The 14,450-nt window shown below is 47.1% G+C and overlaps 1 protein-coding gene across 10 annotated transcripts in view; it reads left to right on the top strand.

The window, feature by feature from the left end:
* Nucleotides 1–13,112, top strand: part of SYNE2 (spectrin repeat containing nuclear envelope protein 2) — a 239,426-nt gene extending 226,314 nt beyond the window's left edge. For 7 of the 10 annotated variants that reach the window (XM_070377739.1, XM_070377742.1, XM_070377737.1 and 4 more), the window contains 11 exons: nucleotides 997–1,279; nucleotides 1,768–1,836; nucleotides 2,736–2,875; nucleotides 5,752–5,866; nucleotides 6,571–6,773; nucleotides 7,784–7,984; nucleotides 8,942–9,070; nucleotides 10,071–10,262; nucleotides 10,975–11,058; nucleotides 11,556–11,605; nucleotides 12,060–13,112. In XM_070377739.1, the coding sequence (XP_070233840.1) occupies nucleotides 997–1,279; nucleotides 1,768–1,836; nucleotides 2,736–2,875; nucleotides 5,752–5,866; nucleotides 6,571–6,773; nucleotides 7,784–7,984; nucleotides 8,942–9,070; nucleotides 10,071–10,262; nucleotides 10,975–11,058; nucleotides 11,556–11,605; nucleotides 12,060–12,282 (1,689 nt within the window). In that variant the 3' untranslated portion in view covers nucleotides 12,283–13,112. The remainder of the gene's footprint in view (nucleotides 1–996; nucleotides 1,280–1,767; nucleotides 1,837–2,735; nucleotides 2,876–5,751; nucleotides 5,867–6,570; nucleotides 6,774–7,783; nucleotides 7,985–8,941; nucleotides 9,071–10,070; nucleotides 10,263–10,974; nucleotides 11,059–11,555; nucleotides 11,606–12,059) is intronic. The other 3 variants (XM_070377740.1, XM_070377738.1, XM_070377741.1) reach the window with 3 other exon arrangements.
* Nucleotides 13,113–14,450: the final 1,338 nt, after the last annotated feature.

Here is a 14,450-nt window from a genome sequence, read left to right as displayed (position 1 = left end):
GGAGCCTGGTAGGCTGCAGTCCATGGGGTCGCTAAGAGTTGGACATGACTGAGCGACTTCACTTTGACTTTTCACTTTCTTGCATTGGAGAAGGAAATGGCAACCCACTCCAGTGTTCTTGCCTAGAGAATCCCAGGGACGGGGGAGCCTGGTGGGCTGCCGTCTATGGGGTTGCACAGAGTCGGACACGACTGAAGCGACTTAGCAGTAGCAGCAGTAACAGTGCTTTATTCTCACCTTTGAAGCACCAAAAGCACCAGCTTTCCAAAAAAGTTGTGATGTTTCCCTGGAGAGAGGCGCCTCTGGAACGTTCAAGTGGAGTCAAGGCCATTATTTACAGCTCACTGCCTCTGCCAGAAGTTTCACTGGTGACCACTGACCAACACGATTGGCCACTTTTTCTATCTTTATGTCTCCAACTGGCCAACTTGAAACAACTTCTTTAAAAATTACCCTCAATTCCTTCATTTTATAACATAACCATATAGTCATTTTTCTCTATATATACAATTACTACAAAGTAATTGTAACATAGGGGAATAAAATTCTGTATTTGGAACAGTAAGATTGGGGGATAAGAAGAAAGAGCCTGGGGCATGATGTTGTGAATTTCCTTTTAGAACATGCTAATGGCCTTTAAAATTGTTTTTTAATTTTCTGATTCTTAGATGAACCTACCATTAACCATCAGTGAAACTTTGTCCTCCATTTCCTTATCTTCTATATATTTAACTTAGATGATCAAGTTTCCGGTTTTCTGAGGAAAGAAGGTAGAGTTTTGGAAACTATAGATTCTGGGTCCCACACTTGATACTCTAAATTGGAATAACCACAGGCAGGGCCTGGGGACCCGATTCTTTTCAAAGTCTCCTCAGAAACACTGGTGGTAGCCATTCTCAGGAGCTGCTAGTTGGGCAGACTTAGCTGCTAACTCTCCTCATCATGGCAACAGGCTATGATTTGGTTCATTCTGAAAACTGGACACCCCTGTTCTAGGGCTTGGAAGATGAAAAGGAGGCCTCTGAGAACGAGACAGACGTGGAAGACCCCAGAGAGATCCAAGACGACTCTTGGCGTAAAAGGGGAGCAAGTGAGGAGCCCTCATCCCCGCAGTCCCTTTGTCAACTGGTGCCCCCAGTGCTGGGGCCCGAGCGCTCTGGCTGCGAGACCCCTGTCAGCGTGGACTCCATCCCACTGGAGTGGGACCACACAGGCGATGTGGGGGGCTCCTCCTCTCACGAGGAAGACGAGGAGGGCCCCTACTACAGTGCACTGTCAGGTATGGACCCAGGCGGCTGTTCTCAGCGCCCGAGCCACACGCCCAGCTCTTGGTAGTCAGAGTGCAGCCTGTGGTTGACCAGACATCCTGTGGCTTCCTGTGTCTGTCCTGCCCACCTCTGACCCTGAGAGCTGGCTCGTTCCTATTACTGATGGAATGAAAGGGAAAAATAAAATCTACATTGGGATGTGAAGGCTGTTTGATGATGGCTCTGGATATTGGAGGCTCATCAGCGGACTTCTCAGTTGAGTTTTGCAGAGTTATCAGGGATTGTCTCTGTCCTTTCTATGCAGTTCCTCTCCCCCAGCACTACTTTGGATGGTCAGGAGTTGGCTGGAAAAAAAATCCTGTTTTTTTAAATCTTTTAAATAAAACAGATGAAGGATAGTTACTTTTCTCCTCCCAGGTGACAATGTTTCTACTGTTTTAATCCTTGGACATTCATCTACAGCGCCTGCAGTGAGGAAAATGACATTGTTCTTTTTCAGATATAGAAATCCTTGAAAATCCTGAGGCATATCTTAAAATGACCACAAAAACTTTGAAAGCGTCTTCTGGTAGGCCCCTGCCCATGCATGTGTCTCAACATGGCAGCGTCCTGTGGCACGCACTGCATCCTAAACCTCGCTCCCATGTCGTGTCTGACCTCTGCCTTCTGTGGACACCATGCGCCTTGGTCCTCGCGTCATGGTGTATGCGCACTGCCATACTCACATATAGCTTTGTGCTCCATGCAAAACCCTCCAGACCAGAGCAGTCTCCACACCATCCTTCTCCTCCCCCTCAGGCCCATGTGGAAGGGAGTTCTTCACGGTGCCTTTAAAAATTTTTCTCTCCATCTAACTCAAGTCCTTTGGCACTGGCCAAGCTTTCTTCAGGGTGGCTTGGTTTGGAACTACCTACCTTGCTTATGGTGATTTCCTGGGAAGAGGGTGGGGGGTGAGGGTACCGCTGCCTTTGCCACAGGAGAAGACACCTTCGTCTCCCTGACTTTCAGCTCTGCTCTTCCTTCCCTGCCCCATCCCCACCTGCAGTGGTTGGCTAGAGCCACGAGCGCCCCTGGGGTCCTTGAATCTACCCTGATGTTCACTCTTCCTCGCACTCCTGAGAGATCTTCAGTTCTCTCAGGCCCCAGACCCAGCCTTGCTGCCAGCGCCCCTGCCACTAGGGCCCCCGGCTCCAAAAGGCCATTCATCTCACAGCAGATCATGTTTGTCGTGCTCCATCGTGAACCCACCTAGTGAAGACCCAGTGTCGCTCAGTTGCATGAGTCTCATTTCATCCCCTTCTGGGACATACTGACATTTTGCAAACATGCATGCTTTGCAAGGAAAGCTGCAGAACTCATATTATACTGTAACCCGATGCCACGTTACCCATGACCTTTTTTGTGTAACTAAATATGAACCCTTTGGTTGGAGAGAATGGACCGTCACTTGCCATTCTTTTGTTTCAGGCAAATCCATTTCTGAAGGCCCCTCGTGGCATGTTCCTGACAGCCCTTCCTGTCCCAAGCGTCGCTACAAACAAATGGGAGGTGACAGGAATGTTCAACCCATCCCCTCTGATTCCAGCACCCCTTATAAACCAGCCTATGTAAGTCTTGACCCCACTGAGAGTATAACCCACATCCATGAGTTACAGTTTTAAAGAGAGAGAGATTTTGGTGTATACTGCATGTGCTCACCTGCCAGGCATATTTGGGGTTGGTTTTCCCATGGTGACATACTTCATGAGGACTCTGGCACAACTGACTAGACTTAGAGATGGGTGTCTGGCTAAACACCATCTTTGAGTGCTGACACACGATGACCATGGTTATTACTGTTGAGTCAGTCATCTGTGCAAACAGCAGAGAAGCAAAGTGGTGGCCTTTCTGAGCTGTTCCTGAGCTCCCAAAGCTTTGATATATTCACCTTGACTATGGTAGGTCAGCTGGTAAAGAATCCACCTGCAATGCAGGAGACCCCGGTTCAATTCCTGGGTTGGGATGATCCCCTGGAGAAGGGATAGGCTACCCACTCCAGTATTTTTGGGCTTCCCTGGTGGCTCAGTCGATAAAGAATCCACCTGCAATGCAGGAGACCTGGGTTCAGTCCCAGGGTCGGGAAGATCCCCTGGAGAAGGGCATAGCAGTCCACTCTAGTATTCTTGCCTTGACAGAGGAACCTGGCGGGCTACAGTCCATGGGGTTGCAAAGAGTTGAACACGACTGAGCGACTAAGCACAGCACATACATTCTAGTCAAAAAATTGTGACTTCCTATTCAGAAAGATGACAGTGTGCAGTGGTAGACAGAGGATGAGCTGGTTGGATGGCATCATCGACTCAGTGGACATAAGTTTGAGCAAACTCTGGGAGATAGTGAAGGACAGTGCTGCAGTCCATGGGGTCACAAAGAGTCAGACACAAGTGAGGGACTGAACAACCAATAGTAGACCTGGGTTTGATTCCCAGCCATATGAGGAAATTGCTCCAGGGCTGTAAACACTTAACTTACCCCTGTAAGCCTTCCTTACCTGAAGGTAAACCTACCTGACATAAAGTCAGAAAAGGAAAACAAATACCATATAATATCGCATATGTGTGGAATCTAGAAAAATGGTATAGATGATCTTATTTTCAAAGAAAAAATAGAAACACAGACATAAGAGAACAAAGATATGGACACCAAGGGGGAGAGAGGGTATGGGCCGAATTGGGAGCTTGAGATTGACATTTACACACTACCGTGTATGTGTGTTAGTCGCTCAGTCGTGTCCAGCTCTTTGCAACCCCATGGACTGTAGCCCACCTGTTCTCCTGCCCATGGGATTCTCCAGGCAAGAATACTGGAGTGGGTAGCCATTTCCACCTCCAGGGGATCTTCCCAACCCAGGGATCCCACCTGGGTCTCCTGCACTGCAGGCAGATTCTTCACCATCTGAGCCACCAGGGAAGCCTCCATGTATAAAATAGATAAATAATGAGAACCTACTGGATAGCACAAGAGACTCTCCTCAGTACTCTGTGGTGATCTAAATGGGAAGGAAATCCAAAAAAGAGGGGATGTATGAATACATATAGCTGATTCACTTTTCTATGTAGCAGAAATTGACCAAGCATTGTAAGGAACTATACTCCAATAAAAATTCATTTAAAAACAAAAATCTACCTTCCATAGTTGCTGCTAGGATTAATGTGTATGAAAACATAAATGAGGCCCTCAGAAGTGGTCACCAGCATTATCATCACTACTGATATGGTTTGTTGTTCTTGTTGTTCTACTGGTGACTGTTTCTTCTAGTTACATGTTCCTCAGGCAGCGTAAGTCCTTGCCACGCTCTGGTTATGCAGCTGTTGGGGGCTAGCCAAGCCTAGGATTTAATGTTGGCCCCAGATCATTCTCAGTATTGAGAATTAGTGACCAGCAAGTCGAAATTAAAACGTCTCACACATTCTTAGTGTCATCTCTTAGAGAACCCAAAAGTGATGTGAGCATCACTAGATTCATCCTCAAAGTCCCCTCTGCATGTAGGAGTGCATGTTGCTAGACAGCGGAGAAGATTCTGCCTAAACATGGTCAGAGCCTAGTCATTTGATAATGGGTTGTCCGTACCCAACTCAGAAACTCTTCAGCAAGCAGTTAGCATTTCAACTCTGTCCCTTTGTGGTGCACAGTAAGACCCGATGGCCCCAGGGAGAGACCCCCCGCACCTCACTCTTTGCTTTGCATCCAGGGCATGTGGTATGGCCTCTGCAGGTGACTATGCTTGTGTTCTTACCTGCCCTCTTTCAAAAGCTCAACCCTTTTTGGATGTGTCTGCAACCACAAATCTGAGGGGTTTTTGCCTTTTTTTTTTTCTTTCATGCCACACAAATAGACCATACGGACACAATCCAAAAAACATGACTTTTCTAAAAGATACATTTATTTTTGGGAAGGCCTGAGGTAACAGCACAATTAGCTCTGTGATAACAGAAGAGTCGGTGTATGCACTGAAAGGAAAAGGTTTGTCACGAAGGGCCCTAGTTGGCAGATTTGTGCTCTATTTCTGATACCTGGTGGTGATGATGCCACCCAGTTCTACAGAGTGACTGGGAGGGATAACGAAAATTTTGTAAAAAACTGTGCAAATGTAAAAGTGCTAACACAGCACAGTCTGGTAAGCTCAACAATTGTTTGGTCTTTTCGCACATTTCAATAGGGGAGCATTAGGAAGCCTCACATTAAATCAGGCCATTCTGTTCCCAACATTGACCTCTCACCTGCTTCCCCCTCCCTGGGCCTTTGATGAGACTTTATTTTTGCCATCAGTTCTGCTCCTTACAAATGCTACCCGTACACTTAAGTGCCTCTGCATTACCAACAAGTTACCCTTTGAAGGAAAGGGCTCCATATCTTCATTTCTTACCTGTTACTATGAACCAAGACAGTCTTCAAACAGCCTTTAAAATTTATAGATGGTAATGTAAAAATTGTCTCATTCTAGGTAAAACTGCTGTTGTCTCCAGGGACTGAAGGTGGCAAGGAAGATCCAGGGGTTCTGACTGGCAGTGCACAGCAGGAAGATGAAGACCTGGCCGCCCTCACTGGTCAGCAGTCAGGTACAGTTAGATCAGGCAGTTGTTCAGAGGCAGAGACTATGTCTTGGGTTGGTTAGACATTTACTCTAAGTCTCTGCTCAACACCTATTACCTGATTCACCAAACTTCTAAACTTGACCTAGAGCAGCTAATGTTATTTTAGATCCAGCTGACTTTTATTTATGAACAAATTCCTAGGCTATTCACTTTACTTTCACAACTATTCTTTAAATATTGACAAAATGAGCCTCATATGATGAAGGGCCTGTTTGCACCTGCATGACTTTGCTTGTGTGCAAAGATCAGACATGAAGATGATGATCAAAGTGTGTGTCAGGTGTCTCCTTTTACCGTAAAAGTAATGACTCAACTGACACTAAGTCAACTTCATAGCATTGACCTGATCACTCATGGACAGGAGGACAGAGCGTCTTAAATACAGCATGAACTGGAGTGTTGAACATGGGACCACAGAGCATCTTGGCAACATGTTGGGCCTCCTAGCCACTCCGCACCTTGTCCCAGGCCCTGTGAGAGTACACTGGCACAGGCCTTGAACCAGAGCGGAGGAAACGTGCTGTTCCACACTCGGGGGAAGTGCTAACCCCGGGCCTCCTGCAAGGAGCATCGCCTCCAGGTTTTATCACCGTGACCCTGAATTAGTTGGAAGCAGAGAAATCTGTTTGCATTATTGCTTCTTTTTATTGGCGGCTTTTTTATTCCAGGTGCCTTTGACAGATGGGAACTGATCCAAGCACAAGAACTTCACAATAAGCTCAGAAAAAAACAAAACCTGCAGAAGCTGAACTCTGATATCAGCAACATCACCCCTTGGCTGGAAAAAACTGGAGCAGAGCTGGAGACGTTAAAGCTGGCAGAACCTCCCTCTGATATGCAGGAAATGGAACGCCAAGTGAAGAAGCTGAAGGTGAGTGAGAGTGTGGCAGGGAAGAGGGCTTCAGAATGCACGTGCAAACACTGGCTGTGTGTATGAGCACGTCAGATCTGCTAGCTGCGTCGGGGGTGGCATGTACGCAGCGTGTGTTCAATAGTCTCTCCTGTTTTACTTCTGTAACCAGCAAGGAGACAGATGAAGATTTGTATTTTAATTCAGAGGAGCATCTCCAAATGATCCCAAAGCCCAGAGCTTTGATCTGACTGCAGAGGGAGCAGTCCTAGACTCCCTAGACTCTTACGGAGGCACCAGTGGCCGTGGCAGGCAGCTTAGAAATACCTTTCCAAACTATGTGCAGGCAGCACTGGGGGTGGTGTTGAGGGTGGGGCGGAGGACGGCTTACCCACTGACAAATTCTGTAGCCTGATCTGTAACTCAGATCAGGAGTTACAGCGGAGCTGGCACCCACACAGTCAGCCCTGGCCCCACCAGAACTAGCCCTAGGAGAGGGGTGGTTTGAGCCCTGCACTTTGGGGGTGCTCTGCACATGAGCCTGGTCTCCTAAGAGGACCCAGGATAGGAGTTTTGGGGTATCCAGGCAGTCTTCACATTTGTACTATTGTTTTACTTTGTGCCTTGATATATCAGGGGTTACCATTCATTCTAAGAAGTAACACTTTTGTGATGCCTAAGAGGCAAACGCTGGATAGCTTCATGTGTTTTACCTGGAAGGCTTTTAATCTGATCCAGAAATGTTATTAAGCCAAACAGAGGTCAGGGGGTCCATTCATGCCTCCGGTATAGCTGGTCCCCCAGGAGACAGGCCGCCGCCCTGGGTCTGGTCAGCTGGCCAGCCAAGTTGTGACCTTGTATGGCAGCTCCCTCACCTGATGCCTCTCAGCCAGTCACAGGCCACGCTGCTCTGGTATTCGGGGCCAAAGCTCGGAGGACTGTCTGGAAGATCTGTTCCCCACAGAGGTTCAAAATGAACCCCACATCACCGTTTTCAGAGTGCCTGACCCAGCCTTTTCCCTCTGCGGTAGGAGATACTGAAAGCCTTTGACACCTACAAGGCCTTAGTGGTCTCCGTCAACGTGAACAGCAAAGAATTTCTGCAGAGCGAGAGCGCCGAGTCCAAAGAACTCCAAGATAGAGTCGGCCAGCTGACCCTGCGCTGGAACACGGCCCTGGGCGCGGTGGAGAGCTGGAGAGAGGGTTTGCGGCGGTCGCTCATGCAGTGCCAGGTACGCCGACTCAGCACCCAGCCAGTGCCCAAGGCTTAGTCCGGGGCACAGCCAGGCCCACGTGGGCGGGAGAAGAGGTATTTTTATCATCGTCAGGCTGCTCTGGCACAGCCAAATACGGCTTGTGCTTAAGAAGCATGTGCTTCACCATTTGTCTCCCAAGAGGCCCACCTGCTGTCTTCTCAGATACCTGATACTCACCCTGCATTTCCCACTCTGCCACCCAGGCCCACCCATAGTATATGGGTTCCAGCAAGCGTTCCAGTAGGTTGGAAATGTCAGACCAGCCCTGCACCGTGTCTGTCCTTTTGCCAAGAAGGCTGGATAGCAGAGTGATTTAGAGATCTGGCCTTGGAACAGGGAGCAGCTTAACCCTGCTCTGTAGCTTTAGTAACTGTGTGACTGTGGGGAAAGCACTGAACCTTCTAGACCTCAGTTTTTTCATCTGAAAAATGGGGATAATTCCAGTGCCTACCTCACAGGGTATTTTCTGCAACTCCACATGTGTAACCTTGGCCCAGCACCTGACACATAGTAAATGGCCAGCCCGGGTTAGCTCTGGCCCCTCTTAGAGAACAGGAGCCCACCACCGAGCCCACGTGCAGCCTGTCCCTGGGCCATAGTCTGTTCAGTTGAGGGGTCTCCCTCGATCACTGAATCAGCACATTCATTGAGTAATTTGTGTGGGGCATGCTGACACCCACCTTCCAGCTAACACTTTGCACTTGGCAGAGTTCACCATGCCTCCTGGGACATGCCAAGTGCTCTCTTGTCCTGCTTTCCCTCCACTGGGGCGGGGGGGGGCCTGGCATCTAGTTTAAATCTGGCCCTTTTAGTCACTGAGTAAAACCCAGAAGAGCAAGTGCTGTTGATGGATTATCATAGTAAGCTGCTTCCCAGCACACCTGCCTTCACAGACTGAGAAAAGGCAGTGCCCTGATGTCTGCTGTTTTTAAGGACTTTCACCAGCTGAGTCAAAGTCTGCTGCTGTGGTTAGCGAGTGCTGAGAGCCGGCGGCAGAAGGCTCATGTCACCGACCCGGAGGCAGACCCCCAGGCTCTCCTGGCGTGTCGGGAAGAACTCGTGGTGAGTTTCCTCCTAAGGGGCCCTGCGCCACCACTGGCCTGTGCAGGACCTCAGGACCGAGCGGCCTCACCTGGCATTTCTGGAAACTGTCCACTGGTGTTCCGCCCTCATGTTCCGGTTGGCATCCCTCTGCTGAAGTGGGATGAGCGCAAGGGTGAAGCGCCGTGGTCCAGAGCAGGAAGTCTAAACCGCTGTAGAACTGGGGCTATAGGCGTTTAGCAATATCCTGGTACCCTTAAGGCCGTTTAAAGTATTTCTCCCTTGTGAATAGAGCTCATTTGGGAAGAAATGCGGTGTTTGGTTGCCCTGCAGCCCTGGTGAGCTCTATGAATTTTCTATATCCACACACATAGTCTTTTTCCTTGTGTTTGTGTATATTTCACCAACAAGTGAAGATGAGACCCGTAATTGTCACTTGCACTCAGGGTGACATTTTTATCCATGTATTTGTATGTGGTTTAATATTTTAAATTTAATCGAAATGCTGGTCATTGTTAAAAAAATATTTTTGTATTAAAATCTTTGTAAAGCCCCACTCTCCAGAGCAGTGGACTTTTAATTTCTTTAAGTAGACACATATTGTCTAGTGGCTACCACTTTAGACATCGAGCAAGACAATACAAGCAGATTCACTTGATCGCTCTTTCTAACCATAAGCTGCGCTCTCTCAGTTTACCCACTTTAGATTTTCTCTCGACTTCCTGCCATTACTAGATGAGGGCCTAGTCTTCCCAAACCACCCTCTCACTCTTTCCTCTAATTTCCCCAGCATCATGTCTCCAGAATGACAAGGAATTTGAAAAAATAGGGATGGAGCATGACCAACTTGCTATCTAGATGATGCCAGGCTTGGGGACCAGCAAATAGGAGAAGGGGGTGGTTCTGGACGAGCACCAGCCACCATCCATCCCGGAACTTTCCCGGCACTGAGAAAGCTGCTTCCAGCCACACATGCTTCCCTTTTGATAAGCAACTGTTTTACACACTTTTTTATTCCTAGCAACTGGAAAAGGAGCTAGTGGAACGTCAACCTCAAGTAAATTCCTTGCAAGAGATTTCCAGCACCCTGCTTATCAAGGGGCATGGAGAAGACTACATTGAGGCTGAAGAGAAGGTCCATGTTATTGAGAAGAAACTCAAACAGTTACTTGAGCAAGTGTCCCAAGACTTAGTGTCCTTGCAGCGAAGCCAGGTGAGTCCCCTTGTAGCCCTTAAATATAGAATCGTCCTGTTAGATGCAAACGGAAAAGCTATGTTACGCCCTGCTAGGGGAGGGAGGAGCCCTGCCCACTCTGCCGTGTGAATAAGTTATGAAAGCTCTTTAAAGTTGTTTTGTCATCTGTGAGGAGGAGGTGACAGCAGTACCCATCAGTGTGGCTGGGGGCATATGGAAAACAAGCCAAGTCCCCGCGACCTTTCTGCCTTCACGCCCTCACTTTTCTCACGGAACAGTTCCTGATCCTCTCACTGTCCTGGCCGCTCTCTTCTGACCACTCTGATTTGTCTACCTTCTTCTCTAAGCTGTGATTCAGCCCAGAATAGGTGACTCACCAGATGTAGAGCAGCCCCTCCTCTCCATCCCAGAGAACACCTCTCCTCTTGTGCAGCCCAGATCATATGGCCACGCTATTACACCACGTGTCCAGCTATCTGTCCTGCTCATGGGGGCTGTGGGTTTTTAATGCATGTGACTGGCCTCACTTGTTTACAGTTCCTCTAGCCTTAAGAAAGGCCATTTTAGAAGCGGGGAGTGAGCACACTAGAAGAGCCTCTCTCCTTCTAGAAAGATCAGAGTCGGGGAGGGGTAGGTAAGCAGTAAAGTGAAGAAGCTGCAGGAAGCAGGTTCTGTGCTCTTGAGACTTTTCAGAGCCTTCCGTTTCCCTGAACTCTTGTGTGGATTTCAGAACCCAGACTCACCTCTGCCCAGCGTGGACGAGGTAGACCACGGAGAGCCTCTAGCCGCGTCTGCGCCAGCTCCCCAAGCCAAGGTGAGAGCCCCTTTCCGCCTGGGGAACCACACTAGTTACTGTTGAAAGTTATTGAGATGACCGGGACTTGGACCTCCAAGCTCCCTTCCAGTACTTCACAACAGTGCAGATTTCTGCTTCAATCTGCTGCTCAGTGGAGTGGCTTACTCCAGAGATTTGAGGGGGAAAAAAAAAAAACTTTTAAAGACCTGACTGAAAGGCTGTCCTGTGCTCAGTACTCTTCCCTGGGATTGTGGAAGTCAGCAGCCCTCCGGGCACTGCTAAAGGGGCTTCTTGATCTCTCCATCAGCAACAGCTCAACAGGCTGGAAAAGTGCTACTCTTGCTAGTTCAACCCAATATTTTCTTACCTCAGAGTGTAATCTCAAACGTATTACTCTAGTCCTCCTGCCAAGCTTTTGAGACAACCTAAGAAACATGTATAACTTAAGAAAGAATGTTTTATCATTCACAGAACTAAATTATCTTCCATTTACTAATTGGATTATTTTTATCCAGCAGTTCGAAGCAGAGAAAACTACAAAAGAGAAGAACAAGACCGCCAGCAGGTAACAGCATCACAGTAACAGCAGTGGGTTCCTGCCCTAAACTGTCCCCCAGCAGGCTTGCCAATGCCTCTCTCAAGGTCTTTGTAGAAACTGCTTTTCTACCATTTAGAAGGAAAAGGAAATGGCAACCCACTCCAGTGTTCTTGCCTGGAGAATCCCAGGGACGGGGGAGCCTGGTGGGCTGCCATCTATGGGGTCACACAGAGTCAGACACAACTGAAGCAAGACTTAGCAAGCAAGCAAGAGCTAGGCTTCTCTTCCGTGCCGGGTCCTAGTTTCGGAACTTGGAATCTTTTAGTTGCAGCATGCTGGCTCTAGTTCCCTGACCAGGGGACAAACCCAGGCCCCCTGCATTGGGAACACGAAGTCTTAGCCAGGTCTTACACAAGCAGAGGCTCAGGTGATGGGAGGTCTCCAGAAACTCCCAGTCAGCTCTCATCTCCTCTGTTGCCAGGGTGCCTGGTCCCGCTGCCCCTGAGAGCTCCAAGCCCCAGCGCTCCTTCCTTTCTCGGGTGTTCAGGGCAGCGCTGCCCCTCCAGCTGCTCCTGCTGCTGCTGCTGTTCCTGGCCTGCCTGCTGCCCTCCTCCGAAGAGGACTACAGCTGCACTCAGGCTAACAACTTTGCCAGGTCCTTCTACCCCATGCTGCGGTACACCAACGGGCCACCCCCGACATAGAGGCTCGGCCCGGCCCGCAGTGCCACGCCACCAGCCTGTTGACTTGGTGTCCACCCTGTGAGTGACTCTGAGCACTGATCCAAGGGCCACCAGCTGTGGATACCTCCCTCTGGGCTTGACTTGGGAGAGCTCTCTCCAGACCCTGGGCAGCAGTCATTCCGGGCAGTTTGGCAAAGCTCAATTGATTGGATTTGGGATCTTTGGAAACAGCAGTTTCCTGAAGAGCCAAGCACTTTGTGAATTCTGATTTGTCAAACCACATTATTAAAACGTAGTGAATATGGTCAGTGAACAGTAGTATTCATCACATAGTATATATATTACAGAAACAAGCAGATTCCACCTTGGAAATGGTTCAGAAACTCACACACCCTTAGCTGATTGATTGAAACAATCATATTTAAGATGTTTGTTTAGAATTAATTTTACTTCAATCAGCAGCAATCTTGAGCTACAGGTTATAAAACCAAAATGATCTGTTCAGTACTTAGGTCTGCTCTTTATACTGCTTTAAATTTTTAAAGAAATTATATTGCATGGATGTGGTTATTTGTGCATATTTTTTAACAATGCAGAATCTATGAATAATGTAAACTTTGATTTTTTAAAAACAAATTTTAGCTTGAGCTTTTTTGACTAATGTACAGTAAATGCCAAACCACGGACTTGATAGGGACATTTTTGTAAGTTAATTTTATAAGACTTTTTCACACTTAAAGTGATGCTTCAGGTTTTAATTGTTTGACCATGGGGGATTGGTGCAGAAACTTGAAGCTGTTTGTGGTATGTACAACTCAGATGTTTCTCATTAAAACAAAACAAAAAAGCCATACCTTTGTCATAATGGATTATATTTACAAAGCCGTTAAATGTCATGCGTAATCCTCCATAGAGGAAAAAATATTTTAAAAATATTTGAAGGGATTTATGGGTTTTACTATTTTTGAGCTAAGATTTATATTCTACTGTTTTATAGGGGAGATGAGGGCAGCACAAGTTGGATGTGAAAGGATCATTTCACTCAGATTTTTTATCCCCAGCTCCCTCCAGAGCCAACCAACACATAGTGTTTAATGAATATTAACAGACAAAGCCATCTGGCTTTCCTACAATTCCAGCACCACCATCTATCTCCTACCCAAACAAAGAGTGTAATGATAAGTTACTGATCCAAATGGAACAGAAGAGAGAGCCCAGAAATACACCCACACACTTACGATCAGTTGATCTTCCGCCAAGGAGGCAACAATATAAGTGGGAAAAAGTCTCTTCAGCAAGTGGTGTTGGGAAAGTTGGATATCTGCATGTAAGTCAGTGAAGTTAGAACACACCCTCACAACATGCACAAAAAGAAAACGGCTTACAGACTTAAGACGTGATCCCATAAAACTCCTAGAAGAGATCAGAGGTAAAACATTCTCTGACATAAAGGGCACCAGTGTTTTCTTACGTCAGTCTCCCAAGGCAATAGAAATAAAAATAAATAGAATCTAATCAAACTTAACCAGCCTTGGCATAGCAAAGGAAACCATTTGACAAGAAGACAACCTACAGAATGGGAGAAAGTATTTGCAAATGAAGCAACCAACAAGGGCTTCATTTCCAAAATATACAAACAGCTTGTACAACTCAACAACCAAAAAACCCAATCCAAAAATGTACAGGAGACCTAAATAGACATTTTTTCAAAGAAGAAATACAGATGGCCAATAGGCATGGGAAAAGATGCTCAACATTACTAGACAAAAGCAAATCAAAACTAAAATGAGGTACCACCTCACACTGATAGCCGTCATCAGAACGTCTACAGTGCACCCCTATGTTCATTGCAGCACCATTCACAAGAGCCAGCACATGGAAGCGACCTAAATGTCCATCAACAGAGGAATCGGTAAAGAAGATGTGGGGGGGGGGTGTGTGTGTGTATACACACACATATGTACACAGTGGAATATTACTCAGCCATAATTCTCATACTGAGTGAAGTAAGAGACAAATATGATATGGCTTATATGTGGAATCTAAAAAAGCTACAAATGAACTTATCTACAAAAACAAAATAGTTACAGATTAGAAAATAAGCTTAGGATGAATTGGAAGATTGGTATTGACACATATACACTGTTATATATAAAACAGATAACTAATAAGGACCTACTGTATAGCAC

This window comes from Bos mutus, chromosome 10 (genome assembly GCF_027580195.1).
Source record: "Bos mutus isolate GX-2022 chromosome 10, NWIPB_WYAK_1.1, whole genome shotgun sequence".
NCBI classification, from domain to species: domain Eukaryota; kingdom Metazoa; phylum Chordata; class Mammalia; order Artiodactyla; family Bovidae; genus Bos; species Bos mutus.
The sequence above is the reverse complement of the archived record's forward strand: the minus strand, read 5'-3'. Positions and strand labels throughout refer to the sequence as shown.